Source organism: Schistosoma mansoni, chromosome 1, assembly GCF_000237925.1.
Source record: "Schistosoma mansoni strain Puerto Rico chromosome 1, complete genome".
NCBI lineage: Eukaryota > Metazoa > Platyhelminthes > Trematoda > Strigeidida > Schistosomatidae > Schistosoma > Schistosoma mansoni.
Window position 1 is genome coordinate 9,341,627 of NC_031495.1, and position 27,747 is coordinate 9,369,373.

At 35.6% G+C, this 27,747-nt stretch overlaps 2 protein-coding genes across 2 annotated transcripts in view; one reads left to right on the forward strand and one right to left on the reverse strand.

The window, feature by feature from the left end:
• Positions 1-2,967, reverse strand: part of Smp_197070 (putative krp3) — a gene marked incomplete at both ends in the record, with an annotated part of 42,832 nt that extends 39,865 nt beyond the window's left edge. Inside the window, 1 exon segment of the mRNA XM_018793175.1 lies at positions 2,945-2,967. Coding sequence (XP_018647714.1) covers positions 2,945-2,967 — 23 coding nt within the window.
• Positions 2,968-17,509: 14,542 nt separating this feature from the next.
• The window catches only part of Smp_123750 (putative kynurenine aminotransferase), a gene marked incomplete at its 5' end in the record, with an annotated part of 32,602 nt that continues 22,364 nt past the window's right edge, over positions 17,510-27,747 (forward strand). The window contains 6 exons of the mRNA XM_018793177.1: positions 17,510-17,609; positions 17,646-17,872; positions 21,902-21,973; positions 23,579-23,745; positions 26,220-26,407; positions 27,161-27,442. Coding sequence (XP_018647715.1) covers positions 17,510-17,609; positions 17,646-17,872; positions 21,902-21,973; positions 23,579-23,745; positions 26,220-26,407; positions 27,161-27,442 — 1,036 coding nt within the window. The remainder of the gene's footprint in view (positions 17,610-17,645; positions 17,873-21,901; positions 21,974-23,578; positions 23,746-26,219; positions 26,408-27,160; positions 27,443-27,747) is intronic.

Here is a 27,747-nt window from a genome sequence, read left to right on the forward strand (position 1 = left end):
TGTAAGCCACTTCTTCAGAGAATTGTACCAATTGCATCTACACTTAGATAATTTGATCATTTGTTCTCTGAAGAAGTGGCTTACACTGAGTCACGAAGCGTCAGAAAATCTAATTTTTCTACTCATTGGGATATTACAAATATATTGATTGATTTATTCTACCTGACGTTATTATTCATATTTTTGTTGTATACTTAATAAATACTGAAGTTATTGTACTTTGTATTCTTCTGCTTGTAAGTTTATTCATGATACATAAACTGATGTTATATATTGTACCGTTCTTCAGTTACTGTGAATTTATTATGCATCTATTAAACAGTTCTCCCCCACTTGGCGTTGACACTTCAAATATTGTAATTTCTTAATGGTGTTGATGCGTGGTTGAGATTTTTCTTTATATTGTTGTATGATTTGAGTCACGAAAGTGAACTGTGGGGTTTTAAGTCTTCTCACTGTTGTATCGTGCTCTATTATAGCTATCAGGCTGGCGAGAATGAGAGAACTAGATTTTGGACTAATGGTCATTAAGTTTTATTCTCATCTATTGGCTCACTATCATAGTGTCATTGTTTAGCCGAAGGTCATTGGCACTAGATAAAAATTCCAGACGAATTGATAAATACTAGAACTAAATCAATATACCTGCTCTCTATTACTCTCTGATCATTCGGGCCTCAAAAACAGCTATAAATTTGTTTCTTACAGCCACATCAGGTAGTGAATTCATACTGTTAAGATGTCTGAGAACATAGACAAAAGAGTTATCCATTTTCCTTTGATTTTCAATGTACCTTAGTTAATACAATGCTTTTATAAAAGCAATCGTCAAAATGACTGGAAGGCTTGTTATGATCGTACCGAATGTGACGTCAGTCTATAAATAGTAAATTTCAGTCATGTTTGACTTCATCTACCTCGAAACATATTGTAATTAACATCCAATATCACTAATAATAACTGTTTCGTTTTAAATTGTAATATATTTGGTTCGTATGGGTCTTAATATTCATTTTGAATCCCTTGCAAAATTACCGATAGAAATAATATATTTTACAAATGATGTTTTATGCCAAACATTTACTGGCTAGTTCCCTTAACTGGTAAAAATGACCATAAATACTTGTCGAAATTATACAAATCTAATGGAATGAATAAATATGATTGCATAACGTAATCAATCTGAGGAAACATACAAACTTTCTGTTGTTCAATGTAGTTAAGTTTTTATAAATATGAAATGTAGTTCCTACTTTTTTGTTTCAACAGAAATTGAAATTTTTTGTATATAGTTAAAATCATGAGTCAATTGAAGCTAGACCACCATGGAAAACCTGGAAGCACTGGACGGCCGTTTCGTCCTATTGTGGGACACCTCAGCAGTGAGCATCCACGATCCCGCAAAAGAATTTTCAAATTAGCAAACTTCATTGTGTTTATTATATATGTTTCTCATGAAAATGGGATAATACAATTTCATAATTACACCATTTAAATGTTTCTTTTAAATTCCAATAAATTTAACTTACGTAAACTTTTAACAATGTTAAACTTTTTAATTGCACTATAAAATTATAGAAATGACTAGTATATTAAAGCTTAAAGCTGCGTTCGGTTTAAGAGAATTGTCCACCTCAGGGAGTGGAACAGAATCATGCAATATTGCGAAATGATTGAAGTTAGAAATATAAACTATTGAATGAAGACGTAGTGGCTTGATGGTTAGTCATTCATAATGAGACTTTAAGGTTCTGGGTTCGATTTATTGTGGAATAGTGGACACTCACTGCTACTGAGGGGTTTTACATTATGATAAAACAACTGCCCAGTACTTTCTAGTTTTCAAAGGTGGTCTAACTATAATCATTGTAAACTACGGAAATTCAACAAACTTTATTGAAACCCTTCAGTTTGTTCTGAAAAATTTTGTAAACCGCTTAACTGTTTTGTTGAGAGACAGTTTTCATGACAAACAGGCAGCACCAGCGAAACCAAGGAAAATCAAGAAACGTTGGTTAATTATTTTGTCCCAGTGTAGAAATCCTCAATCCTGAATCATATACATAACTTTTAAATATAACAGCTAGCCCAATATCTATAGATCAATTATCTGGAATTCACTAGCTCATATTTCCAGTTATAATCATTTAATATTAACATGGGATCATGAATTTTCTTTAAACAAACCGAGTATACTTTTATTCCCGACTTTTCATTAAATCTTTTGCAATGAAATAGCATGGGTTATATTGATTGATATTAGAGAACAATCTCTGAGATATAACACTTTAAATAACTAAGTTATTTATATAACTTGTAGTTAAACTAATCTCTTTTCTGATGACAGTAATCCAGAATCAAGTATCTGTTTTTAACTGTAACCAACCTATTATTTTTTGTATTCAACAAGCTCTTGATTGTTATATGTTCTCTGAACTGGGTGGTTCAATTATAAAGTTTCCATTGCCATTCTGAACAGTGTCATCAGAAATTTCTTATCGTAGAAGTACGCCTTGATTATGTCTTTCAGAATGACAATGAAAGCTTTGTGATTAAACCACCCGGCTCAGAAATTACAACACATCCGTAAGCACTCACTTCAACTAGAAAACTGACTACTGATTCAATAGATCTCCATTACTGAAGACAGTCAAAACTTGCTCAGCCTATTCAAAGCCTTGAATTACTTAAATGCTTCCATTTTACGATGAACGAGATCGGTGTAGCTTAAGCTAATGCCGAGTCCCAAAAATGTTTCCAACCAGTCATAAAGATGAAGAATGTTGCCAACAAACAATAGAAGCTTGTAAGCACATATGGATAGTGTCTAGCAGTGGAAACCAGGACATGCGTTTCATCCACTATCCATCTTTGCCCATAATGCTTGTGAATTAAGGCAATATCGAGGAAATACGCACAGCATGCACATATGCCGATAAGAGACTGATCAATTACAGTCCTAAACATCAATGAGAAGATTCAAGTAAACAATATCAAATAAATAGAAGCTTACTTTTTCAAAATGATCAAACAGATAAGCAAGACATCTTGGTATGATACCTCTTTCTGAGTATTTCTCTGCACCCCCAGTGATTGTATAGGTTTTTCCACTGCCTGTTTGGCCATATGCAAATATCGTACCATTATAACCTAAAAGAGATCTTAGAAGAAGGAAAAGTTCAATCTAATCAGCATACTTTTGATATATGTAATGAGGCAGCTAGATTAAACAATTCTGAATTAAACGTCATTTAGACACCTTTAATGAGAAGAGTTCAAAGAACTATGATTTACGGTAAAACATCACTAAAATACTAAATGCAATGATGTGATTGGATTACATAATGATAAATATCAACGTTTTTATGCAAAATCGAGCTCATGTTCAGAAATAGACAGGAATAAAACTATTATTTCAACATGATCTCAGACATTTACATGAAATTTCATTACTAAGCTAAGATATCAATGAATTTTGTCATAATTGATTCTATTGTCACTTTGACTTCTTTATTTCTCATATCATTGTTGTCGTCTTGACATGCTACAGTAGAGTGTAGTGACTTGTAATGATGAATGCTCTTAGTAGATTCTACTTTATTTATGATTGACTGAATGACTTAGTAGACGAATTAAAATCATATGTATTCATCTTGATGTCAGTGGTCACCAGAAGGAAATTAAGAACGCTTATCAATCATATTTGAACCGCAAATAATATCTCTCATTCTGATCACTCAAACCTTAAGTTATGAGTATTAGCTTTAGTAAGCCTATTTGCGTTTTCTAGCACTAAATATTTTTGTGACGGGTAACTGATTGGAAATGACTTCAACCGTGTTGAGTGTTAGGAAGGTACCCACCGAAGACAATTGAAGATCGTTGGGCAACGTCATAGATTCATGAACATTAGACTTGGGTACCAATACATTGCAGCTCAGTGGTTCAGAGATCAGGCGCTTCCGCGCAAAATTGAAGGTCTTGTTTAAAATCCCGTACGGAGAAGTCGTGGATGTTCAATATCAGGGAATCCTATACTAGGACGAAACAGTAGTCAAGCTCTCCTATATCTCAAATAAAAATCTAGCTTAAATCTGTTCATTATGTCTTTTAATCATTATAAATTAACAACTGGTGTGGGAAAATGTTTATTTCCACACTTCAATTCATTCTGATATATTATTATTATTATTAATGGCTTTATACTTAGAATCAATCTTAAGGGATAGTTTATTCCAATGTTGAACCAAACAAGATAAATCATTTAATTATTTTCCATTGTAATTTTAGGCTATTCAAAAGTGCATATTAAGAGTTATAGCTTTCATAGTTGAAAGCGTGAGTCAATTGAAGCTAGACCGCCAGGGAAAACCTGGAAGCACTGGACGGCCGTTTCGTCCCATTGAGGAGCTCCTCAGCAGTGCGCACCCACGACCTCGCCTCGCGAGATTCGAACCCAGGACCTACCAGTTCCGCGCCAGAGCACTTAACCGATAGACCACTGAGCCGGCATCCGATGGTGTTTATGTCTAACTCCAACCAATAGCTTTGTCAAATCACTTTTTCGCAATCACTAGGTCAAGTGTTGTTTTCTAGTATCCTCGAAGTTCAGAAAGATGATAAAGTACCAGACTAAAACAATCGTATTTGTTGTCAGTTTGTGTGTTACTAATGGCGATGCCTTCTAGTTGTTGTACATTTCTTTTGAGTCATATCATTAATGATAAATTAGAAAGAAATATATTTAAAATATTGGAATAGTCACAGAAAATTGAACTATTTAATTTAAAGATAATATTCCACCTACTTGTCTATAACCGACTTAGCAACATCATTGAACACTTGATCTTGCCCAACTTTTGTATCAAATATGGCATCAAATTGGAAATTATAAAATTCTTTGCGGTTACATATAACGTCATCTTGTTGTGTATTTCGAGTACATTCAAAAGTGATTTTAGGCTTTTTAGACTGTTGACGTTGTCCTTGGTGTTGTTGATATTGATGATGTGTTAAATCATCAATGTTGTACTTCTAAAATGAAAATTTTTAATATATGTTACATCATTTATTTGAACCTACTGATAATTGTTTATGATAAGCAGATGGACGAAGACGAAGATAAATTTGAATAGTTTGTCTCACCATAATGGTTTCTTCTACTTAAGGGACCTAATTATTCTAGAACAAAATTTTAAAATAAACATTTATATTAATTCAATAAATGCAGGAATTAAAATATTTAAGTTTAAAACTTCTTAGTGTATATCAATTGTTTAAAAGTTGAAAGGAAACAGATATTTGTACCAGTTTGAGATAATTCATCAGTCAAACCAAGAACGACCATTACTTGAAAATTAAAGAATATCTTTAATTAATTCAATCAAAACCCAACACTCTAAACGTTTTGCTCTATTCAATTCAATATATTGCTTAACCATCATTCAACTAATACTTGTAAAAAGTTATTTCCTCTTCGATCTGGCTCTACTTCACAGGTCCACTTCAACAACCTTAGGAATTCATCTCAAAAGTATTCACACCAGTGAGTATACTGCCAGTGTATTATTAACACTCTAGAGTTAAAGTTTACTTTACAGAAAAAGAAGAGTAGAATAATCAAAATGGCGCTTGGAGAGAAATGTGTTTTCCGTAAAATATTACTTAAAAAACTGTGAACGTTATTCACATTCACTTTATTCTAAGCCTACCAAGTTTTCCTAACAAAATATTCAATATTTAGACCTTCAGATAGAAGAAGTATTGTGCTAATTGATAATCTGATTTATAAGTTATAAATCAGTTATGACACTGAATTAAATATATTGTTTAGTGAACAGATTACACTAATTTGTGTAACCTATCATTGTGTAAGCAACTCTTGGAACCTAATGTCTGAAGAAGTGCTGTCTACACCTTCAGTTGACTAGTTAAAGAGAAAACTAGACATTCACAGAAGCTTACTAAGAAAAGACTAACAGACAAATTGTTCCCAAGGCACAAATCTGAATCTGAAACATTTTTCTCATTTCAACAGAAACTACTTATTAATATTTAAGTAGATGTAAGTGGTTTAACGAGTATTTTGACAAAGTATCAAGGCGTTCATATCCAAATCATAGAATTAGTCAAACGAAGAAAGCGGAGGTGAATCCAATTACTACCGGATGAAACGAGGGTTAGAGTAGTTCATAAACAATTGGAAAACAGTAACCAATCTTCTTTCGTAGTATTCTTTGAGCTGATTTACATATCATCAAGTTTGTAATGAAGTTGCTCTGCCAATTATTTATCAATCTCAATACGTAGTGTTCGTGAGCAATTATTAAAAAATTTAAAGGTTTTGAACTGAAATATATAATGTGGATTGCTTGGAAAAAAGATATTCTTCATAATGAAATATATATATACACCTTGAGTAAAATGACCGTATCTCAGTACCGTGCAACTGATCAATTGGCTATATGTATATCATGTGATTTGCATTAGTTACGTAAACAACGGCTCTACAAAACAAAAGTGGAGTCTGGGCCTATGTATATGTGATCAAGCTTCGCGTAATGGAAGAAAATGACACGTGCCTATCGTTTTATTCCTAAATATACAATTTTGACGTGCGCTCCATATAACCATGTATCATTGTGATGGGAATATTCAATAACTCTCTGAATTCGAACAATAGATCAAAGATTGATCACGAAGACCTAAACCAAGTAGCTATTGTCTACCGACATAGATCAAACCAACAGTCAGTAACTTCGTAATCAGATGCCGTGTCTTGGCTTAGCCTGCGATACTCTTCTTCAAACCTACTATGTTGCTATCTACCATTAAGAGTCGAGGTAAGTGATGGTTTAGGATATGTAATATATGTTCTGTCGATCCAACTTGACAAGGACTCGCAGTTTCGTCAACAGACGTTTTTATCTTTGCATAATATACTATGTATGATCTTAGGACTGTCCACTCAGTTTTCCTATGACACGAAAGCAATATTACGCAGACACTTACACTAAAATAATTGTAGCTCACCCACGTCCTCTAGTTCCAAAAGTAGTGTTTAACGGTCATGAAGTAATATAGAGTAGGGGTTCCGTAAAGTATACTGCCCTATTGATTAGTAGATGAATATACATCTCACATACACCACGAGTGACGTAAGTTGTCAAGAATCTGGAAAGTTATTTAATTTCTCACTTCAATTTTGTTTTAGCTAATAATCTATAGTAAAAATTTTTTATAGGTATTAGTTCTTGCCAGTCGTAGACCAAGTATTCTGTTTCGATGTTCAAAGGTCTGGTGTAACGTAAGGTTTTGAATGTAGTAGTCATATTTGTTGTTGATTCATTCAAAGCAGGTCATATTACTGTATTACCAGACTGAATTGACTCAATAATAATCAGTAAAGTTTGTACTTGGATAAAGTTTGGTTTCTGGGGTTCTTATAGATATTATTAATTGGCAAAACGTTCTTGTGTCCACCATAGATATTTATGATCTGTGAGAAACAAAACAAACCTTCACACTATATCTTTTTTGTGGATTCTCTCACCAAACTGTTCAGTGTCTTTGTCAATATAGTCAACTGTGAGCAACATATAGCATGGCAGAAATTCGTGTTAGCTTGAGTTCTCATATCTTTTGTCTTGTTTATTTTATCAACAGCCGAACTGAAATGTGATAACCGGCTCAAAATCCAAAAGCAGACCTACTTATTGTTTGAGATCGAAAATACTTTGAACCTTTTACAGAGGAGATCTCGGCAGTTATTAAAACACAAGCTGTTGAAGATTACCCTATTTACTCTGGTATATTAATACCAGAATCACAGGAGTAGTCTAATTCCAATATCAAACACGTAAGAAAAGTGAAATTTTAGCCTTTGAGTTCTTATATCACACTTCCAAAGCTTAGGATTCAAGATTTGACTATGTTTCTGAAAAACCTTAGATGATATCCTCTTCATACATTCATGTCAATTTAACGTGGATGCAACCTCAAACTTCATTTGAATACCTTAAATAATATGTTTACAAAGCAAATATGAATTATATGCGTAAGTTGACAGTATTTTCGTTTAGTACATATTGAGAGACATATTATTTGGGAGCAGTAGATTATTTTAAAATGAGATAAGATGATAGTTCATTGCGGAATATTGCAGATAAATCTAACAAAGACATAGCAAAAGTGTACAAAAGTAGTTGAAAACGGAATTAAAGGATATAAAATATTAACTTATTTAGCTTTATTTGGTCAAAAACATATTTCAGTGAGTTTATAATAAACTAAATTAACTTGGATACATTTTCATTTTTTTTTAATAACTCAAGAAAGTCATAAAAATGCTGCATTGGGGAACCTCGAAAAGAGTATGTGCTCGAACAAACCTAAACCATGTTGAATATTACCAAAGTAACATTAAAATCTTCCTTGTGAAACCACCAGGTATGAGTTTGATTGTGATCAAACATCTAAGTATGTGTGGTATTTGCACTCAGTAATTGTTTGAGCGCACATCATGAGTTTCAAATATATGATAGGTTCATTTGTACTTATCAAGTTCTGCCTGCCTTAGGTAGCACTATTTCGGAAATTCGTAGTTGGCAATTAATTCAAATATTTCTTTACTTTACTATGTTACTGAACAGTTGAGTAATCAGATTTTCGTCCTGAATTATGAGATACTTGTCCCAAAGGCATCAAAGTACACAGTGTACAGTGGGTAAAACTTAGCAATAAGACTATAGATATATTATTTCGGTGACAAATAATAATTTCAGATGTCTTGAAACTCTGATCACTTTGCCAAACTAGACGTTGAGACGGTAGGTTGTAGATAAATATGTCAGTTGAACTCCAATAATGACGAGTCACAACAAGGACAAGTATTCCTGAGCGACGACGACCGTGCTTCTCTGCACTACCGGTAACCCTAAAAGTTTTAGGAGAGGGCCTGATAACTAAATATTTTGTACAAACTTAGGGACAGCAGACATACAAGCAACCTGTTTCACACGAACCATAACTGTTAACATCACAGCATATTTAGAATTTTCATCAAGAATTAAGTCTAAATATGCGTGTGTTACCTATGAGTATATTTATAAGTTGTTTTGTTAAAATATAATATACTGTAACAATAATTCCTAAAGAATATGAAAATGGTGTGCGTAACAAATTCACTGCTATAACCCTATATATAAAATTTCGTGAAACTGAAATATATTACCTGGGCAACATATTTCATTATCGACACTAATACAAAAGAATTCTATGTTTCCAAACAAGCAGGTAGTGTCAAAAAAATTTCAAAAGCGTGCGTTTTATTATTTACATGTAAACAGTGAAGTCTAGGTTAAAACGAAGTGTCATGAATTTACCATATATGGTATTGTAGTTTTAAATCTGAAAGAATTACGCGGCTGGATTTCTTCTGTTCTCAGTGGGTAATGTTAATCACCTAAGAGTTTTTATGATTCGCTTTACCATGTCGGTGTTTGCATTCTTCACTCTGGTCAAGGCTCGTAAATAAGTCCCTATGTGAATGTATGTTGTTAACATAGGTTACTGTTAGACTTGTTAGCGTGGTGTCTAATGACAGAGGACAAACGAAATAAATGAGAAATGGGACATGAATGCTCCTGGATATATATTTAAGTAATTAGATTAACTAGCATATACGGTATTTATAAATAATTAAAATATAATAGGATTGAGTCAACACCATTGAACTTAAGTGATAGTGGTATTAGAATAACACCAGGATTAGACCTCTTCGTGATCGAATTGGTTTTATATTGACACTGGCATTTAGAATTAAGCCTGTGACCCCCCCGCCCGTATAGGGGCATAGGCCACTCACCAGCACTCTCCATCCAACTCTGTCCCGGAAAATTCCTTACAGTTGTTTCCAGTCGCCATTCAGCCACTCCATGTCTGCTTCCAATTCTTGGCTCAGTGCGTGCTTTGGTCTCCTTCTTTTCCGTTTCCCTTCAGGATTCCAAGTCAGCACTTACTCGTGTGTATGAGATAGGAGGACCGTATCATCTCTGAAGTCTAGATCGTCTAGTTGCATCTAACCTGTCCATTGTATTCCATGCATTCCCTCAGATGTGAAGATCACCATAATAATCTAGTCAACCACCAGAAGAAAGAGAGAGCGGGGTAAGCAGTCTTGTCTGACTCCAGTCCTTACATGAAATGCATCTGTCAGCTGTCCTCCATGCACCACTTTGCACTGTAGTCCGTCTTATGAATTCCGGATGATGTTGACAAATCTCTCAAGTAAACCATAGAGTCGAAGAATTTTCCATAATCTTCGCCTATCCACGCTGTCGAATGCTTCCTTATAATCAGGGAAGTTGATGTATAGTGACCAGTTCCATTCAACAGATTGTTCAACGATGATCCATGGTGTTGTGATTTGGTCTGTGCACGACTGGATTCTTATGGGATCCGATCTGTTGATCTCAAAGCTGAATGTCCACTGAGTCATTCCTCCAGTTCAGCAGCACTCTGTTGAACACCATTCCAGGTACTGACAACAGCGTGATGCCTCTGTAGTCCTCACATTTCTCCAGTTTCTTCGTTGTGTCATACGGTTGTTTCATATTACCTTCTTTTGAATCTTCCTCAGCTATAACGATAGGTCTTCCATATACGTTCACTTGTCAACTGTAATGCTCTTCTTCATTTACTAGTTTGCTCCTGTGTGTTCAGCTTGTGCCTTGACTTTATCTGTTCTTGTCCGACGATTGTCAATTACTGTCTTCTTGTTCCTCCATTCTTCAATCCTGAACAGGGTTTCAATAAAGATCTATTCCTAATAATGATGTTTGTTGGGGCCCAGCACCTCCTAACACGTTGAAATTAGTGCTCCTTTCATCTCCTTCCAGTTGTAATCCACAGTAGTTTTTTTTCTTTGAGTGGTAGATCTCGTAAGGCTTGGAACCTGTTGTTGAAATTTGTCTTGAATTCATTGAGTTTATCAGTATGTCGAAGGAAGGCTGTATTGAACCTTTGGAATGCTGTTTGTTCAGTTGTCCAATGCTTCTTTAACTTCGCTTTCGTCTTCGCCACAACCAGGTGGTGATCTAAAGCTATGTCAGCTCCTCTTCTGGTTCTCACGTCTTCCAATAACCTTGTGAATTATTCGCTGATGCAGACATCATCGATCTAGTTCTTTGTAGTGTGATGTTGTGAGACCCATGTAGCTTTGTGTATGCGTTTGTAGTGAAATATAGTTCCACCTAGAAACATTTTGTTGGATACACATAAATTTGCAAATCTCTCACGTTTCTCGTTCTTTTCTCCCAGTCAATCTATGTTGTCCCGTAATATCTTCATACCTGATGTTGTCCATTCCGACCTAGTCGTTTAGGTATCCCATCGGGGTGGTCAGGTGCTTTCCTGATTATTTTTCGACGATCGATTGCAGTCTCTTGTGGGACTAATATTCATCATCGTCGTTGCTATAGTTAGTTAATTCATCACACTGGATAACATTCATTGTGATTCCCTCCTTCTTAGTTTTGAAGGATGCTTTGGTGATTCTGGATCTAAGATATCCTCTAAGTGCATCACATGTTTCTTTCGACAACATCAGAGCAACTCACTCAGTGTGAAGGGTATTTTCTAATAAGTCTTCCAATCGAACTATAAATCCATTTCCTAAGCTCTTCTAATAACCCCAGGCTAAATCTACACAGCGACTTGAACACTAAAGAAAACGGGCTAAATATGGAGGGAACGTTCAACTGTAAACTTTCGTTTATGTGCAGAAAATTTAGTGTTTTTAAAAAAAATTAAAATGACCTTGGATTTCAGGGAACTTCTGGAACACTACTCAATAGTAGTAGCAGTGTATGTAGTCATTCAATCACAAACTCAGTATGTGACTTTTCCCTTTCTAGACGTTTCTGGCAAACCTTTTATTGGATGCTAATTGAATAAGATGATTTTTGGCGTTTTCAGAGCTTTTGTTGGCTTCTTCTGAGGAGTTTTCTGAATCTCCCAAACACTTTCCTCTTCGTGACATCCAAATTATTTATCCTCATTTCCGTAGCTATTTGATTAGTCTTGCCGATCCTTCACATTACCTGGACATTCCACACACCCATATTTACTGTTGCCCTGGTTGTTAGAAAGGGCATTGGCCTCCTGACTCTCGAAAAGTATCGGCTTTCACCATGAAGTGTCATAATTCTTCTGAACAAAGATCTTTAAACTCCCAGGGCAGAGTCTAAAAGATTTATTTTCTTATTCTTGTTAGCGTTTTCTTGCATGATTATAATCTACGGGATGGAGTTGTTGACCTTATGCCCAACCCTATACCCTGACTTGTGGTCGGCAATATCTACAGACGGAGTCGGCACATAGAATATCCAGTAAAATAAAGGCCATAACTCTATCAAAAGAATATCTGGGATTCATATTGCAGTGAAATGAATCTCCTGTGTGATCAGCTGAGTCTAGACTGTCCAGGGTTTCGATTAGTCAGCGGGTCCCAAGTATTTATCCATTACCATTGTATTGGAATGTGATTAACAGATAGATAGGCTAGAAACAAACAGATAATTGAAAAAATCGTCTAAAATGTATTAAAATAAGATATACATCTGGGCACAAGTTAACCAATAAATTTTAACTGATGAATTTGACAGTAGCGAAATCAGTTGGGTATCGTATTGCAGAGTGCAGAATTATCTACATTACACATGCTTACACTAAATGCTATAGTTATTAATGTTCATATACATCTCACTGTCATGAGCTTCTGAATCGATTGTTGTCAAGGTAATCGTTCTAAGAGCTGATAGAACTATTGGATTTTCATTTCCCTTTATGCCGCCGTTGACATACCAGTCGGAGGATATTTATGATTGTGGTGGTTATCCATAAATGAACTCTCAAGCAACATTATTTACACAACAACGTAACCCATGTTGTAACTGAAGAAGAATTAAAGACAGTTCACCAAAGAAAATTTTTGCTTTATCTAAATGACTTACAGGAGCCGAACGATCGTACTGATAGTTAGTTAACAGCTAAAGTAAATTAATTAAAAACAGGAGAAAAATTACGACGTATCATGTATCAAGAAAAGTCGCCAAACGATCAAATATTTGGTGAAAGATAATAAGATGGAATAGCAAGTATAAAAGATAATTGTCCATATGATTAGTATGGGAAGATGAAGGGTAAAATTAAAAAGTGAAGATAATATCGATGGACAATCGAAATAAAGATTAAAAGAAAACAGAAGGATATACCAACAAGCAAATTGCCGTTTATGACACTTTAGTGTTAGGGCCATAGAAGAATGATCGTTCGAACGTAACTTTTTCTCAAACTCAGGTTCCTAAAAGATGGATCACTGACGCCTTTGCAGTGCATGAGTTATCGTTTCCATAAAATCAAATTGTCTGGATGCCTTGCAAGGACGATAGTTCATTGGCTTGTTTCAGTCCAAGATAGGTGTTAGACAAGCCTGCTTACCTGTACGTTTTATCTTCTGGTTGTTGGACGGATTATGAAAACAACCACATTTCTGCGGAAGCACAAAATACAGCCAACAGCCCAGATGCAGCTAGACGATTTCGACTCCTAAAACAACCTTCATCTCTTGTCCCATACACAGCAACAAATACATGCACAGACAGAGTGTCGCAATGCCACTGATTCAGTAGGCTTCAACAGACGAGGGTTCTACGAAGGCATATCCATGTTCATGGAGTTTATTGATAACTGCGTGGGCTCTCGGAAATTGCAGTTTAGACTTCATGTTCTCATAAAGAAACCTGGAAGAATCGTCACTTTTGTTAAATATTCGTAAAATAATTTTCTACATTCGTGTAATTTTTGATAACGGGACTTTAATTACAGTTATAGGCAACAAATCCCACCATGTCTGGTGGGCTACAATAAATCGGCTTATCAACGATAAGTTGATTGATTCTAAAATCCTATCTGGTAACGTCTTAGGGTCCCAACTATCTTAATTCACATGTCAGTGAGTTGTCTTGCCAATCAGCAACCCAAAAGTAGAAAGTTCAATGCACTTCCGACGTCGGCGTTGAAAATTTTACAGCGAACAGACACTACTAGCTGTGAACTGCTAGCTAAGCAATATGATCATATTTCTTCAACTTTGAATGGGCAGCTTAGGGATTCCACATACGCTCAAATACCCTGAGATTTCTATATTATTATTATTATTATTATTATATTCTAATATTTCCAGCAGTCACTATTTTCTCCTCTATTTTTCTCCAGGATGTCATTGTTAGTACCATTGTATAACCGTATTATTGGCTATATTTCTTTCAGCCTTTCACTAAACAGGACTGAGTAAGATGCTTGTACGGATTCATTGTACCAGTAATTCCCGTAGAATAGTTGACGACTAGAGAGTGTCAACCCGTGGATTAGTGTCAGACCGATCAGTGAATAACTTCAAGGGGAGAGTGGATGTTCACTGCAAAACATGGTCCGAAGGCTAACAAAATTCAGCCGATCTGTTAATTTTATTACGGAAGGCTGATGTAAAATATCATGTTCGCATAGACAGGGTGACCGTATTCTGTTCAGTTGATAGTTTCAAGAACAGATTTGATAAAAACGTACTCATGAGTTACTTGTTATCTAGCGTTTGAACTAGTTGTAACTGATGCATATCTCGTAACATATCTACTACTATCTCTATGAAACGCCTAAATTATATTTCCACACCTCTTATTATTATCTCCATCATCCCTTTGGTTCTTGCATTTCGATCTGCTCATTTTAACTGAATGACTAATTGATTAACCTAGTCGCTTTTACTTATGGCAGTCGTCTTCGCTTAAGATTTTAATTTGTGTTTATTATCGCCAAACTGAAAATATTCAAATTTCTGCTTGATAATGGGATAGGGACTGGTTCTAGTAACCCTAGTATCCTCGGACATATTCACTCATTCAGATGACAAGATAAAAAAAATAAATAATTGCCAATGTGACGACAAATAGTAAAGTAGAGTAGCTATACTGTCGTCTGTTGGATACTATCAAAGGTTTGAAACGATGCCCAGAACAAATAAAGCAATTAGTTTAAACAAGTTTACCGCAGAACACATGGACATTGAAATAGGATATTTCGCGTCACTTTTAAAGTATACGTAACTGGTCTGGTTGACAATTGATCGGCGCTTGTTTTCAGTACGTTAGTTGTTTTTGGTAAAATGAAGTTTCACTATCAGTAAAAGACGTCAAACCTAAATTCTGGCGCTGGACGTCGGTAATTTTTTTCACCTTGCACGTTTTTCGACTATGCGTAACAACAGTAAGGACAGGAGTTTTTCCTCTTCAAGCGTATTGACATTGGAAGTCTCACTCTTCCGATCTATAGTAAGAGCTGAGTTAACAGCACTAGCTATCACACTCATACTCTCCTTGTCTGATTCCTCGAGGAAGCATCGTCATTCGGAAATTTCTTCACCAAAATGAGAGGTTTCGTGAATTCATTTAGGAGAATCGCCCTCGTTAGGTAGCATTCTTCACTTAACTAGGTTGAAGGTGGTTTTAAGCAAAGTTTATACGTAGCCGGTGATAGATTGGCACGAACTTTGTGGAACCATCTTTTACGCCATTTTATTGCACGCCATCTTCAACAGAGGATAGATAATGGTCGACCATATCGACAGCTTTGAACGAACATTTTAACGGGTATGTTAAGACCAAAAAATGTTTGAAAAACGTCGCGAAAAGTAAAAAATAATGACTATTACCAGAGAATCGATTCTCTAGTAATAGTCATTATTTAATTGCCGCCTCGATCGAGGCGGCAATTAAATCAACACTGTTGAAAAGATTACCAATCCCAACTCTCGGTAATTATAAATACATATATATTGCATCAGAAAAGACATCAACTACTGAAAGCTGAAGTGATAAACGTAAAAATGTATTTCGCAAACCCAAATATTTCTGAACGATAAAAATGAGTCCTAATTTAAGCTCTTGCTATGATTAGTGCAACAAAAGTTAAATATCTCGAAACGTAACAAAATGATCTCCTTTTTTCCAAATCAATAAAGAAAAAAAGGATACTGAAAGTCAATAGAGAACTACCAATGTAGGCTGTAGACAAAAGAGGTGATTGTTTTTTGGCAGGCGAACGTCTAACATTGCTTTTTTTCTGTTGTTATATGCCCTCGTAGGCTCATTGTGACTAGGCAATCCATGTGTACACTAATTGCCATACTGTGATTAGTTCTGTTTACACTTGAGAGTACGTATTAATGGATTACTCCAAACTTTATTGTTCTGTAATCTGCCTATTTGTCTGAATGTTCGCTAAAAATTATCAAATAGGTGAATCTCAGTTAGAAGTAGCCGGAAAGAACAGTCTGAAACCTTGGATGAAGATGCGTCGGTTTCAGTTCTGACACTGCAGATCAGAAAATATCAACATACCTATTAATGTCAAGGTTGCCATTATGACGTTTTCTTGGCTAAGCTAAGTCATTAAGCCAAATTTAATCACGATCCGGTAGGATTAAACTAAACTGCCGACCTTTGAACGAATCTTAAATGACCTTGAGAAATATTAGACAATCAGAAGACAGTTAGTATACAGTAAAAATTTATTATGCAAAACCAAAGAATTAAAGTGGAAACACTTCTTTTACATGAGTCAAAAACTTCTGAAGGTCAGATATAGATTCAGAAGTTCTAAAATCATGGTGCATACGGTACGGGAGCACATCCATATGGCTTCATAGTAGTCGACATCTGAAACCATGATAAGGTCTCAAAAATTATTTTAGCCTCGACCACATAGCTTCAATAATGTTAGTATATTGGTATGGTTTACGATTTAGGATTAGAGTTAAGGTTTCGGGTTAAGGGTGAGACTATAATTTATGAATGACCTTTGAGTGACGCTAGAGTGACTCTGAGAGTGTCAAATAATAACTAAGACCAAATGAGGGTTATAAACCTGTAAGAAGAATTCAAATTATGATTTACAGTTCATGGTTAAGGCTAGGAATTATACTTAGGGTTTTCATCACGAACTGACATCAGCTATAATGCCAAAACTCTATTTATCCAAATGGATAATTGAATTTCGCGCCAAAATCTTATAATCACTTCTCTTGTAGACGCTGCATTATCACGTCTCCCCTAAAATCCGCTGTAAACCGATCGTACGTAAGCATCAGGTACCGAACTTAGCACCGTGACCTTGAAAACCCGCGAAAGCTTCTGATTGGTTCGGCAGTATAGTTTAATCCTACCCACAATCCTGTTCGGCTGACCAGTGTTATCAACATCTAATACTATATATATATATATATATATATATATATATATATATATATATATATATAGTTGCATTTATTCCTATTTTTAACAAATTTCTGAACTAGATTCACCTAATTGCTTGGTTAGTTCCTAATGAATGTCTAACGGATAATGGATTTGTCTCACATGTCGTATGTGCTTGATTCATGATTGGTTTGCTTATGACCAGACATCGTGCCCGACGTGCTTTTCTTAAGAAGCTAAAAAGAAAGCGTAAACGTCAAGAATTAGCCAAGGAAATTGTAGAGAGGGAGATTGAAGGTATACTACGAATTTTATTTGTTTACGTTATTTTAGAGCTAAATCGGCTCCAATTATCTCCATCTTATCAAGCACAACAGGCTAAGGAGTTGGAGTTAGCCGCACTTGAAGCTAAAGAACGGTACAATTTGAACTATAATATAACTTTTTCTAGAGAGCGTAATGAGGAAATTTGGCAAGAACGTGAGAGAGAAGCACAACGTCAGTGGGAAGAAAACAATCGTCAAAAAATCCTCTTAAAGCAACGCGAGGAGGAGACTCAGGTACGATCGTATCGACTTTTGTTAATAGCTCTGTTTTTATGATTCACTGGTGTATATAGTATCTGAAATCTACCATGTCTGTGACTTAAATTCGATATTTTCATGATATATTCAAATCGTTAAAATATCTTAATACAAGTACATGTATATTTCAGCGTTCATGTATATAATAGATGCTAAAATGTTGAGAGATTGGCCTTCAAAATCTATGTATTCATCATTTCAACTCTTATTTGGTTAGGGCCGATGTAAATTATGTAAATTATGCTCGCCGACGACATAGTTTTATTCGGTGAAGACGCTGACAAAATGCAGAGTCTTCTGGCCACTATAAGAAACAATGCAGGCATGTTCGGGATGCGATTCTCTCCCTCAAAGTGCAAAATGTTACTTCAGGATTGGGTTGCATCGACACCTGAACTAATGATAGGAAGTGAAGTAGTTGAGCGTGTTGACAGCTTCACTTATCTTGGGAGTCTCATCAGCTCTTGTGGTCTGGTGTGTGACGAAATCTCAGCACGGATAGAGAAGGCTCGTCTAGCTTTCGCCAACTTGCGCCATTTATGGCGTAGGCGAGATATCCGTCTAGCAACCAAAGGACGGGTTTACTGTGCAGCAGTCCGTTCCGTCCTACTTTATGGCAGTGAAACATGGCCGATAAGAGTAGAGGATATTCGTAGGCTACTAGTTTTCTTTCATAGATGTCTTCGATGCATTGCTCGTATATCCTGGGACAGCCGGGTAAGTAATGCAAATGTTAGGAAACGGGTACTAGGTAAGGATGGCAAATCGATTGATGAAGTAGTGAAACTTCATCAGTTGAGATGGCTGGGACATGTGTTACGTATGCCCAACCACCGAATGCCCCGACGTGCGATGTTTTATGGTGTAGGAGTAGGTTGGAAGAAAGCTAGGGGCGGCCAGACCAAAACATGGCATAAATCCATGAAGTCGCTGACAAGTGGACTGGGCCATGTTGGTAGGTGTAGACTACCTGGTTGGGATTCGCGAGATGATAGCAACCGATGGTTAGAGACCTTGAATGACATGGCTCAAAATCGTTTGCAATGGCGAAGGTGCATCCACTCTTTGTGTTCTGCCGAATTCTAATCTTCTGAATTCTTCATGTCCGTATCCTTTTTCTCTTTCCAAATTTATTTCACTGTATTATACTCCTTCAATAACATCTTCAAACCCTTATCTTTCACATAATACTTATACTCTCCTACTTCTACTAATATGGGATTTGAATCGACAACTTCATCTGTGTGCTAATATGGTATGGCAACTTGAACTGATGTACGTACGTACGAAGTTCTACGTTGTAACTGACTGACTGGTGACCATAATTATTTTACTTCCATGTTTTGCACTTAGTCTGGTGTTATACTTCAAATTGGTTGAACAAGGTTGTGGTACGAACCTCAAAACAAATAAACGAAGAGTTTGTGATGATAATATGATCAGCATTTAAGGGAAGTTAATAAATATAATGTCACTGAAGCTAGTTTTGAGCGATGCCAACTGCATTCTACAATTATAGATTGCAATTATCTTGTGAATTTTAACCTAGATATCCCCATCACATCGCAGTTGTCTGTCAGTCGATGCCCCAGGGTCTTATTCTCACCACCCATAACAGTTTTTAGACCTATTTTTGTCGGTCAGAATTATACATTTAGTTAACCTATGATTAGGTGTACATACGACCACCTCAGAAGACTATTGTTCACAGTCAGACATTAACTCGTTTGGATGGCGGCTCAGTGGCCTAGAGGTTAAGCGTCTGCATGCAACACCAGAGGTCAAGGGTTCGATTCCCGCATGCAGGGTCGTAGGTACGCGCTGCTAAGGAGTCCCATACTAGGACGAAACGGCCGTCCAGTTCTTCCAGATTTTTAGTGGTTGTCTAACAGTGATCGGTTCATGATTTCAACGACATTAGAATTTCGTTTATCCCAGACGGGAGTTCCGACTGGCAAAATCTCACATAGGCATTTTGTATCCATGTCGAGATTTTATTAGCCATCAGCTCATCGGGGTTGGTTAGACTTCCTTTCTAAGTTAGTTGATTAGTCGTTAAACCTGTCACCTATTGCGGAAGTAAACTGTGTTAAAATCATCTTGGAATTAAGCGTTCAGCTTATTATTATTATTATTATTATTATTATTATTATTATCCAATTGACTCACGCTTTCAACTATAGTTCAGCTTATTGTTATTTGCATCGTACCTCAATTATATTCCGACAGCCAAGTAATAATTAAAGCCCAGCTCACAACATATCACATGAATTTGTACGTTAATGGATTTCACCTTTTATCACGAGGGTAGTCTAACATTTGTCAGCCATATTGTAATTAACATTAAATGTTAGTTATAAATCATTTTTATCAGTTTAGTATGAAAATTAAATGTACCCTCTTACTTAACTGGACATGAAAGATCTTAGTTATGCCTATCCACTCGAGTTATCGTTCTAATTAAACTTTAATTGCATATCAGGGACTTTTAATTACTTGTAGCTTTGCTAAAAAGCATCTATCTGTTTCGGAAAAAGTTTTAATGTCTTATTTTTATCAAACTGGTTTAACTGAAATTTGCAAGTCATATTCAGAACGAACCAATCTTTCAGTTCAGGCGTCTCGGATTCTGTGCGCTTTTATCACTTCTAATAGAAAATTTTACCACAGACCTTAACGTAGTTAATCGATTCACCGTCAATATTCTAGAAATAAAACCTTACATGGCAATCTCTTGAGTACATCGTAAGCGACTAGATCAAAATCTAGTTCTCCTTTCAAGAAAACTACAATATTGAGTGAGTGATTATCGTGTTACCTTGGAAAAAGTTACACTACCTGTAATCTTTCCAAGATAATCAATAAATTATGTTTCGTCCTATATGCCTCATAGTCGGAACTATGGTGTTTTGTAGATAAGCGGTTTCTTGTTATTGTAGACACGAACAGGCAGTGATTTGTTGACTCGTAAAGCCTGGGTAAATCGTGGTTTGTAGACTGCTTATTACTATCCTGACGACAACTGCTACCGTGACATAATGGCTAAGCTTGCCCGTTGTAATGACAAAATCGAGGTATAATGGTTGAAACGATTCTTCATTTAGGCCTTTACATGCTAGGGAGGTTAGTTGAAGAAAGGTAAGAGTAAAAATGGAAACTTAAGGTCTGTGAGCAAAGTAGTACTGCTGATTGTACAGAGATGTGACACCCAGCATTTGCAGCGATTCTGCCTTCTCACGAAGGAAGGAATGGGTTAGAAATGGTCAACCCTGAAAATGTTGCACCCCATCTTATCCTACGGATTTCCGTCTCCGAAAGTAAGACCTTTTGAAGTACCGGAGCTAACTCATAAAATGGTCATGTGTGACGAGCCCTAAGCAGTTTTCCATTGTGCTCTGCGGTCACACTCCCAAGTCTGTGTGGTCAATTCTAATCCGGTTTCCTTTTCAAGTTTCTCGAGAAAAAAATATACTTCCACTGCACTTGGAACTTGGCAACCGCCCTCCAACGATATCTGGAATTACCTTGTTCATGGCTGACTCACTACTAGTGAGACCTTATTTGATGTGATTTGTGCTGGTATTGAACGGTTCTTTGATTCTGTGTAGAATATAGCGCATCATTACTGAAACTAACGTATTAGTGGCTCCTCAGAGTACACTTTTTTCATATTGTTCCTATTCGGGATTATCACGATTTGAAATGAGTTATGTTAGTTACAAAATCGTTAGTGTTTTCGGTTTTTTGTCAGTTATCATAAATCGATTTTTCATCTCGATCCCCTTGCATATAACGAAGAGATATATGTATGTTATGTAAAAACCTAAGTCCCCACTTTTACAAGAGCTGACTGACTACACGACCACTTAAGTCAAATTTAAATTCTTTCAGTACGATGCAAGCAATGGTAATAATTATTTTAATAAAAAATATGATTGTGTCAATTTATCAGTTTACCAATATATTTGTTTGCTATATAGTAGATTGCTTTTTTTTTCTTTCTAGCGAAAAATTAAAGCAGAATGGGAAAGCAAACAAATAGAATCCAAGAAATTTATTCCTGAGTCAAAACCACAGGTTTTCCATGGAGTTCTTATGGTTATCATTCTTTTTTATTCACAAGAATATTAACGTATCCTCTCTCATTGTTTCACGATGGTGAAATATCATAATTGCTTTGTTATTTTTATCAGTCCATCAGGTGTTTTTTTAAAACACCAACTTCGTGAAAATTTTGCATGTTTAATGGAAAATACTAACAATTTGTACTTTACTTAAAATACGTCTGTCGATAAATTGTCCATATTACTTATCCAAGATCGATAGCTAGCGGACTGTCTTTATATAAAATCGTATTTATCTGCCTTTAAACTTCAAGTGATTAAGACATTAGTTATGTATTCTGAAAATTCCAGTGTTAATGTCAACTGTCACTTCACAGTTGCATAATATTACTCTGCGAGGTTGATATGACTCTCTTATTTGGAAAGATGTTATTTTCTGAGTGATAACCATTATACGATAACAGATTGTCAATCGGGACGTGAATTTAGGTTGATATTACCTAATACAAGTTTTCTTAATACTCAACTACCTAAATGTTCTAAGGCTTTCTCTGGTTAGGATCCGATTCAATTTACTAGTAACAATCACACACCTGAACACTCATGACTTTGAAATCCAAGTATTAAAATGAGGAGAGCAGGCGTACACTTTTATTGATCACAGGAATAAGGTAACTATTGTAAAGTGAGCACCCGTAATAAGAATAGCTAAGAGGGTTGTTTCCGCATAAACTTTAATATATATATATATATATATATATATATATAATTGTCTTGTTACCGAAAACTTTTCTTAACATACAACCTTAGTCATGATTAAAGGGAAGTGTTTGTTTTATCGGATGAACATATTAATGATTCAAATAATAAAATTTGTAGTCCAAATGGGTTCGATTGGAGGCTGTACGTCTTGGGGGTTGGAGGTTTGGAGTAAAGTTCAACTATTCTCCAACTTCTACATTGAGCTCCTATCGTCATTAAATATTCACTGATGAATAAAGTATGTGAATTGCGATGTAGAACTTATTAGTTGGTTTGTATTTTATTGAACATAAAACTTTTTTCTATCTGTCCTTTGATAATATTTCGTTATATTAACCAGATGGGTATATTATTACTTTGTTGTCATAGTTAATACAAAATTATTTCCATGTTCCTGTAGTTGTCTTTAGAATAACCTGTGTAGAGATCCTATTTCGTAAATTTGCACTGAACATGACGTCATGATATTTCCAACTAATCTTGGTCGGTTTGAACAAGATTTCTAGAAAATCCGCAACATAAACATATAACTATTATACACTATTCTTATTTCTGGTGCAATTTCAGATATGAAAATTTTATTGCTTTATCGTCAGATTCTCGTTTAGTACTAGTCACAACAGTACTTTGTGCAGTATTCTGTGACAATTAGCTTAGCAAATATCGTCTTTCTGAACAATTAGTTTGAGGCTGATAAGCTACCGGGAGCGCAGAAATAAACTAGACATTATGAATGAAGACATACAATATTGTGATGTTTGCTCCCAAATCTAAGCATGATACTTAGTGTGAGATGTTTATCATATTGATTCCTTAATTTTTACGCATTCATATAAGTATTGGTTTCGTTTCTTAGGACGTTCATGAACAACAGTCTTCAGACCTTCCACCTTGGCATCTTCCTCCACCACCCGTACCTATTCCTCCAGTAATTGAGCAAGTACCACATGGTGCCATTGTTTCTACAGTGATGGAAAAATGTAGCTTTTTCCGCAAAACAGGAGCATGTCGATATGGTTTTCTGTGAGTGACATCATTTTATTCGTGACTTGTAGTACGTAGTAGTAGTCTGTGGTATATATCTCTATTCATAGTACACTGTCATCATTTTCAGGGATACTTTTAATTTTTTAAATAATACTGGTTATCGAACACATAACTTGAACGATACTGATTTTATTATACTTGTAAAACATTTATACATGACCATGATGAAAAGCTAATCGATGCATTAAGTCAGTCAGTAGTCGGTCGAATGATAAATATACGTTATATCATCCAAGGAATAGCTTACATTTACTAGGAATGAAATATACTACTGGTAACTTATATATGCGTATATATAAATACTGATTGCGTTAGTCAATAGACTTTCTCACTGTCAGTTTTTTCAGTTGGCTACCTGATTGGACTCACGCATAGGAAGATTGCGTTTCAATACCAACTCTCGGACACCACATATCACTATACTAATTGCAAAAAGTATGACTTCTCTCTATTCGTTTTTTTTAGGAAAAACGAATATCTGAATGAGAATTTTTACTCCACTAAAATAAGCTTTTTAGTGTTTTTTAGATATTCAAATGACTAGTTCATAACGCGTGCTTGAATCAGGTTGTACGTGCCGTCGGGTAAAGGGAATAATAATATTATTGCATGACCAGTCCAGATTTCGTGATCAGAGATTACGTTATGTATGAAATAGTAACGGAAAATAACACTCATGCGCTCGCTAGTGACTAGCTTCCAGATGTAAGCAATGGAGTTCTAGTGAGAAACTGTGGCCAGTGGAGTCTAAGCCGTGTCGGGAATAAGACAGTCGTCCACCTCAGGCAATGAATGAAGGGTTGGGCAAGATCATAGATTGATTGAAAGTAGACATTAACACCAGTGTGTGTCGGCTCATTGGTCTAGAGGTTAAGCGTTCGCGCGCTAAACCGAAGGTTTTGGGTTCAAGTCTCGGGTGTGGGATTATGAATATGCACCACCGAGGAGTCCCATACTAGGATGAAACGGCCGTCCAGTTCTTCCGGGTTTTCTAGCTGAGATTGACTCATGATTTCAACTGTGAAAATATTACAATCTTTACAAATCCCTACAATAAAATGAGTTAACTATTTCAAAGATGTAGGGACAGAGTAATTAAATCAGGGGGATTCAAGTCAAGGAAATATAAAGGTGCTATTGCCGTGTCACCTCTGTTGTATTCGCAGTTTTGTTATTTACGCTTGGGAAAGAAAACCACTGTAATTCGCACTACGCAAAAGTAAGAATAAAAAAGACTGGTACAACAAAGATTTATTGACTCTCCGAAGACATGACCTCATTGAGCCAAATACACTCATTTATATTCATTTTACTCGTCTAACGATTAACTAATACACATCATGTGAATAAAAAGGTATACAGGATTACTGTAAAACACGACGTTCACCTAGAATGACACAAATAATATAATTGTCATAGTAGATGGAAGTTCACAACTGTCATATTAAACAGAATTTATGGCTAATTGGTTCAAATATATCTACTTGAAGCAATGTTATATTAGAAAATATAACCCCAATATCATACCGATTAAAGTGTTACACTGAGTTAGATAAATCGTGAACTCACCTTATCCTGACTTATCAAAACGGGAAGGAGATATCTATGTTATGAACAGGAACACAGATGGGGACAACCAAATCCTCTTAGTAAAATGTGAGAACCATGCGTTCAATACTTCATTTGCAAATCCTCCATAAAATATCTCGAACTTCATCATTCCTTCATTGCCATAACAATTACTTTGTTCCCGTTCTTTTCGATTTGATCTTCCCAACCTTCTGTTGCCAGACATTCCTCTTCTGATTGGTGTTATATACTACTTATGTCGACAGGTATAGGTAGCATACACCTCGTATACACTACGTGTATGATGGCATCTTTTTATAAAAGGGATGATGATTTTTTTAATGAATATAGGAGGCTGGCCGTCGTAAGGAACGTAGTCGTGCATGTCCCTTTTGGGATGCAGAACATTGTTTTAAAAAGTTATCGAAGATGTTGCTGTTGCAATTTACTAAATTTAGAATTTATCCGTTCTCAACAGATTATTGTTAACATGGTAGATTATTGAAAAGCACTAATTGGTGCGTTTTGGACTAAATGGGCTGAAATTAATTTGTCAACAGTCTTCACCACATCTTTATTCAATGATTGTGATGTATAATAAAAGGATGAAATTATGTGCTCTCTTAACACTCGGAGTAACAACATAAAATGTTCACCCAGCTGTCAAATCCCAGACAGGATGAAACGCTCAGTCTGGATTCCATTGCTAGCCATATTCCATTTACTCTATTATAAAATATTTGTTTTCTATCACCAGGATATCAGTCTCATAACGTATTTGTTGGTTCTTTTTTTCTAGTATTTAACAGATTGTTTACTATTCATTCATGTTTATTTATTTTACTCATTCAAATTTTCCTCTCTTCAATCAATCATTGTAGTTGTTCTCGTCTTCATCAATATCCAAGTCGATATGATGATATTATTGAATCGTTCAATATTGCTGATGATCAAGATGTTGGTGGTTTAGACGAACCAATAGATAATTCTTGTTTAGTTTTACAAATCCCTAAAATGTTCACACACTATCATCTAGATTTAACAAAAAATACCAGTTCAGAAGATCAAGGTTTGTGATTTTATTACCGACTGAAGGCAAATTTTTCTCTTTGTTAAAAAATGTAGCACTGGCTCACTGTTGGGGAGTCTAAGGACGATACGGCTATCTATACTTCTAGGTTCCCAACAGTTTTTTGGCTTAGTTCGATTCGTAATCTCAAAAGTATTCTACAATCTCAATTCATATACTAAGTGTATTTTGTTGTTAGTATACATTAATTTAGATTAGGATTACGCCATATATGATAAATAGTTAAATATGCATAGGACTAGCAACGATCTAGCATGTTGTAGTGCATCATCAATGGTTTGCATGCTGCGGAATGTTTATGGAATAAATAGTAATATGTAAGTAGGCCGGGAAGATTATATTCTTTCGTTGGTTGGTACCTACAACAAATAGTTTTATTTTAATGGCAAAATTATTGAGTTAACAAATATAGTGTTTAGGCGGAATTTATGAATAATAAAAATAAGTTAACTCATTTACCGAATACAGACTTATGTGATCAACTTTAAGGTATACTGTTTGTATAAAGGCTAATACCATTATTCAGCTGTCGAAATCTAATTAGTTGAGGAAGGGTTAGGACCCACAACCTATTGTGATTTAAAGTCAAGTGTTTTGATCACTAAGCTACCAAAAACTAGGTGTGATTTTAGTCATTCATCAACAAGAATTAGCATTATAGGTTTTAGGTTTCGTGCAGGTTAATTGTAATTGTGGACTAATTAGATTTGTTTTTAAACAATGAAATTTCAGATTCTGGTCTTGAAGTAGATGAAAGTCAGTTACTCTCAGATTATCATGAATTCTACCATGATGTTCGTATGGAATTAGAATCTAGATGGGGCAAAATTTCAGTCATCCGAACATGCCGTAATTTAGCTGATCATCTCCGTGGTTCAGTTTATGTTGAATTCTCAAGAGGTCCAAGTGCAGCATGGGATGCTGCTGAAGCTTGCAATGGTCGTTGGTTTGCTGGACGTAAACTAACGTGTACTGTGGTCAGATTGGGCGGTGGTTGGAGAGAGGCTATTTGTGGTGGGTTGAACGGTCTCTTTTCCATTCTCTTTCATATACTTATTATCATGCTAAGTATAGAATTCTGTCCAAGATTTTGATCCAGAAAACGAATGATACTTAAAGTTCTCGACATCAAAATACAGGATTTTTCTTGGAAACGATACTATTAAGGAAAACAACTTGACCAGTAAATTTAAGCAGCATAAGAACACCAATGTTCGCAGAATAAAATGAGTTTATTTCTTCAAGTTGCAAACGATGTCTGTCTAAAATCCTATTTTGTGGAGATAGGATGCTTTGCCCGAACAACAAAATGAATGACG